Source organism: Wolffia australiana, chromosome 14 (genome assembly GCF_029677425.1).
Source record: "Wolffia australiana isolate 7733 chromosome 14, ASM2967742v1".
Taxonomy (NCBI): Eukaryota; Viridiplantae; Streptophyta; class Magnoliopsida; order Alismatales; family Araceae; genus Wolffia; species Wolffia australiana.
The window spans coordinates 1,147,501-1,152,870 of NC_135848.1; the positions used below are offsets into that span (position 1 = coordinate 1,147,501).

Genomic DNA, 5,370 nt, shown 5'->3' on the forward strand with positions numbered 1-5,370 from the left:
TGCCTGAACTTCGCTTCATCGCGCTGCAGAGTGGAAAAAACCCACAAATCAATAAGATTCAAGTGGACCCGTGACTTCAATGGACGGTAGACGAAAAGAAGGGGGGGTTCACACATTAAAGACAGTCTCTTGCTCCCACATCTGAATCCCTTTGCAGAAGGACCTAGATGACGTGCCTGAAACAAGATCGCCACGTTTTAGAGAGAGAAATAGATAGATATATGGATAGACAAACCAAAAAAGGATAAATAGATAGATAGATAGCAGAGAAAAAAAGATAAATAGAGATATAGATAGATAGATAGATAGATAGATAGATAGGTAGATAGACAGAAAGAGAGAGAGAGAGAGATGTGATGCTCACCGAGGAAGAGGATGATGATGAGGATGGTGATAAGCCAGTAGGGGAAGACGACGCTAAGCGAGACGCCGAGGGTGATGCCGAGCAAGAGCATGGGCTGGAAGAGGAGGGCGAGATCATAATCGATGATGGGCACATCCTTGGTCGGATGCGCTACCCTGATATTATACCAAACTGACGACGCCGACGCCCCCATGATCATGCCTACAAATTTCTCCCGCCGTGGAATTAAACCATCGGCCATGGATTTGTAAAAATAGGTTTAAAAACTAAGTACGAAGAACTTACATTTCGAGAGGGCGGCCGCGGACTTGGCGTCGAAACCAACGATGAGAGTGAGAACAGGGACGAAAATCCCGCCGCCCCCGACGCCACCGACTGTTCCGAAACCAGAGCCCAAGAAGCCGATAACCGCGGCGAGAACGCTGCGCCAATTCAGCTCCAATTCCTGCTCTTTGGAGGGTAAGCAAGAAGAAAACGAAGGAGACGGGCTTCGAGTAGGAGAATTACCGGCCACACTCGAAGATAGCCGGAGGAGAGGCCATGGAGAAGGCCTGACGAAGACCCATTTCCTGAGCCCCTCGGAATGAAGAAAACCGATAAAATAGCCGCAGAGAAGGCCGTCAAGAGGTAACCCACGAACCGCTTGCTCTTCATCTCTGCGCCCATCAACAACTCCAACCAGAGTAGAGAGATATATATATATAGAGAGAGAGAGAGAGATAGAGGGGAAAAAGGAAAGGGAGAGTTGAAGAAGATCCTTGATATATCTATATATATAGCTAGAGAGAGGGGGGGAAATGAGAGGAGGAAAAGGGGAGTGGAGAGTTGAAGAAGAAGATCCCAGGTATAGAGAGGAGAGGAAAAAGGGAAGGGAGGGTTGAAGAAGATACTGGTAAGGAGAGACAGTTACAGAAGTACGCCGGCCAAAGCGCGAACATGGGGGCACGCTTGATCTCATTTTCTTTGTATAACTGCGGCACGAGAGAGAAAGTGATATCCTCGTAGGGCTAGAGAGAGATTACGGGCAGGGCCCAGAGGGTAAAAGGGCTGGGAAACAGGAATCAAATCCCAAGTCTGTTTCCGCTTCTTCAGCCAACCAAAGTATCCTACTATCTGACGAAAGCACAATACTTTAGTAATCATTGTTCAATAATTAATGGCCGCTGTTCGGTGACGTTGCGTAAGAATGATTATCTAAATAAGCGATATTCTCGTGGCTTGCACTTACTGGCACTATGCCATCAACCGATGGCGTGGCCCATTCCCTCTCCTGGTTAAAAATTTATCATCCACATGTCTTACTTTGGTGCAAAAATAAACAAGTAAATGACTTGGAAATCTTGGCCGCGATCTCTTCCAAATCTAAGGCTGTGCACGTTCCGACAAAATGAAACACCTATCAGATGGAAGCTGTTTTTGTCTCATTCAATCTTTCGTCCAATCGACAATAAGGGTTAAATTAAATACGTTTTCGTCACCCTTTGGAGTATTCGTGTTCTAATTGCCATTTTATTCTTATTTTAAAGACTGATTGAGCAACCAGCGCCGTTGTCGGGGAACGTTCTTGCCCGCGGAATCCAGAGCTTATCTCTACTTCGGGAAATGGCTGAGACAATTCAGCTTGTCTTTATGCGGATGACGTTACCATCTCAGGGCGTGTATGTGCCAATTTAGGCCAGCTTGGCCTATCGGTCAAAAGGACTATGATATGCCTTTCTTTGTAATTTCATGTCCTGCTTTCCCTCTTCGTCCACGGTAAATATTTGATTCACAATTATACACTTTTGAAATAAACCTTATCATGTTATACCGACATTTATAAGCATCCATGGTCTAACCTTTATGGTTAAAGTTTTATCATGGAAAATCCTTGATACGTCGGCTCAAAAAGGTGGAAGAGATGTGTCTTCCCTGGGTCAGATTGGACTACAAATTACGAACTTCAACATCATTCAAGAAACATAATTTTCTCTGCCCATGTTTACAACCCTACTGCTCCTTCAGTGTGCCACTGTTCATGTAGTTAGTGTTTGCCCTCCGATATCATTTATGTGGAAAAAACAAGATAATCTCGGATGACGATATTGTTGGGGTAGAAAGAACCGGTCCTCTTGGGCTAGTCTACCTGCCCTGAATACTACCTGTTGACTTGGACGTTGAACCTCAATGATCTACCGCATTTATGCATTCATGATCTACCGCATTCAATGCATACATCAACCTAGCAGAAATCTAAAATCATGAAAATAATCTAAACTCTATTATTGAAATATTACAAAATTGCAAAATCTGATATCGGCATTCAAACCTCGATATGCAGAAAGATGCAAAACTAAGGACGGATCTTGGTACTGTACCCGATCTCTACATTCGAAATCATGATACCAATCATGGAAGATATCAGTTTTCCTCTGCCCCACATCCAATTTGATATATGTCTAATGCAAAACCAAGTTCTGAAAGCCAGTCCCAATGTAGACATCTGATATCAACATCAAGGACCACTAAAACAATATGATATGTATTCGGGATGTCTTGAGAAGACAAAAGGAAATGTTGAGTTCATGGAGAAGATGGGTTGAAACTCAGGGGCTAAATAAAAGTGAGTTTTCAATGATATTCAAATGATAGAAAGTCTGCATTTGAAGTTATGCTTATATTGTATGGAAGTATAACCTATTGGAAAGTTTCCAACTAGGTCAACTTAAAACTTGACGACGAGAGTGGAGTACATCTTTGTAGTTGATGTTTCCACAAGAAGACAGAGTGATTGAAATGTTCATCACTAACCTACATTTGTATTTGATCATAAACCCTATTCCATTGTTGTGACACACCAATGGTGTTATTGCACGAGTGAAATAGTCTAGGTCTCATCTGAAGTTGAAGAACTTCTTAAGACACTTCACTTGATTAGAAAGATCATCTTTAATAGGAGATTACATAATGGAAGTGTTCCATTGACCTACATTATAGCAGATCCATAGACGGAGCCATTAGCTCAATGTATCTTGAGTATCACTCGTAAACAAAGGGTTTGTTCACTAAAAGTGATTGGCTTTTGTCCAAGTGGGAGATTGATGGAAATATATGTGGCCGGCAAGCCAATCACACATTCCACGTCTCGTTCCATGTTCATTTATAGAACATATTCATTATAGTGCACGTGTGATGCGTATAATAAAGTCCATAAATACATGATCGGACTTAGTGAATTATGATGAGATTGTAATACGGAGATCACTAGTCTTTAAGCATGTGTTCTAAACATTCCTATTCAAAGGATATGCGAGAAGGACATCGAAGTATCCGGATAGAATAACACTATCTAGCCTCACTCATATGATGAGTATGGCCGGTCCCGTAGCCATTAGTGTGGAGACACTAAGGATAGATAGTGGGTGCTCTTTAGTGGAAAGAGTTCACTGAATTGATCTGTATGAATCCCTGAATGGTATTATACCAAACTGTCAATCAGGTCGATTCACGTCACGATTGTGTAAGTGGTCCTTAGACCTGAGACACCAAAGACGTATTGTGGACATACGGTTGTACTTTGAATGGCCAACGAGTGTCTAATCATGGGATTCTAAACGGTCTTATTTCGGGTACGTCGAGAAGTTCAAGAAGACGATTGAGTGGTAAAGGTGGGACCGTCCACCCTCGGTATAAGAGGTGACAGCTCAAGGAAGACAATGCGTTGAAGTCCTTGGCCAAGGTAGTGAAATATCGACAAAGAGTTCTCCGATGATTTCCGCATGCATCAGTACTTACTCGGATGACCGATTAGGGTTTGACAGTTGACCATACCCTAAGTCGTCCAAAGAGCGTCAAGTGGATGAGGGATTATACATACACGGTGACCGATGACGAACAGGTTCCATGAGTGAGTCGATACACTCCTTTGTATCTTCTAGAGCACGAGGTTTAGCTTGGCATCCTACGTGTTGGAGACTCGACCTATCAATTGGGTTAAATCTCTGATATTAATTAATCTATATGTTGATATAGCTAATTAATTTGGAAGGCCAATAAAGGTTATTGGGCCGCTAGAGTCATTAACTAGACTAATACATGGGCCTAGAGGTTCACACGCAAATGGTCTTTTGGACGTCGGAAGATATACTTAAGTTTTGGGGGTTTTATAAAAAATACCCATTCAGTATAAATAGGGGAAGGCCTTGAACGAAATTCACCCATGCCAGAATTGTTCAGGGGCCTTCCCCTTCTTCTCCACTCTCCCCACACCCCTCTCCATCCCTGATGTGATCGGGATGACGTAACAACGTCGACGGGGAAAGAACAGGGCTCGTCAACGAGAAGGAGGAGCTTCGACGTGCAGAGGATCGCGTGGATACGTCTTGAGGCTGCACACTTGAGCATCTCGACTCGCCTCGTTCCAGGATCTAGGAAATCACTGATGTGATATGTTGAAAGGTACGTTGTTTCATGTTTTTGTTGGTGACGTTCGATTCGTTCAAGTCTTCCACTGCAAATCGTTTTCATTTATTCATCCATGTCAAGGCCTCTAGAACCCAATATCCCACACATGGTCCCTACCGATGCGGCCAATGCCCATGCGGCCCCAGGCGCTCAGTCCCCCGCGCGTCCGTTGTGCGCAACCCCTGCCCGCGCAGCCACCATAGAGAGCCATCGCCCGCGTGGCTACCGCATGGAGCCGCCGCCCGCACCGGCCATGCATGCAGTCATCGCTTGCACAATCATTGCACGGAGCTACCACATGCACCATATTCTGCACCATTGGATCTGCGTCCAACCTGTCAAAGAGCACATCATCTTTTCTCGCCACAAAATGCCTCAATAACTTCTTGCATCCCCTAGCGTGTAACGCCAGTGCTAAAGGTCCACCCTTTGCTCTTTAGTGATCCGCATTATTTTATCCAGTACTTCCCCACAAGTTTTTCCACTACCGTCAGACTTAGTAGAATAGGTTAGTTGAACAGGTTTCAATCTTCTCGTAATCTACCATTCAAGATATTGGATAT

At 43.9% G+C, this 5,370-nt stretch overlaps 1 protein-coding gene across 1 annotated transcript in view; it reads right to left on the minus strand.

Moving 5' to 3' along the window:
* The window catches only part of LOC144711945 (Sulfite exporter TauE/SafE family protein), a 7,552-nt gene extending 6,244 nt beyond the window's left edge, over positions 1-1,308 (minus strand). Inside the window, exons 1-5 of the mRNA XM_078586107.1 lie at positions 872-1,308; positions 650-809; positions 365-565; positions 115-176; positions 1-23 (exon numbers count right to left, since the gene is read on the minus strand). The exon at positions 1-23 is cut by the window's left edge and continues 32 nt beyond it. Of these exons, the coding sequence (XP_078442233.1) occupies positions 1-23; positions 115-176; positions 365-565; positions 650-809; positions 872-1,030 (605 nt within the window). The 5' untranslated portion in view covers positions 1,031-1,308. The remainder of the gene's footprint in view (positions 24-114; positions 177-364; positions 566-649; positions 810-871) is intronic.
* Positions 1,309-5,370: the final 4,062 nt, after the last annotated feature.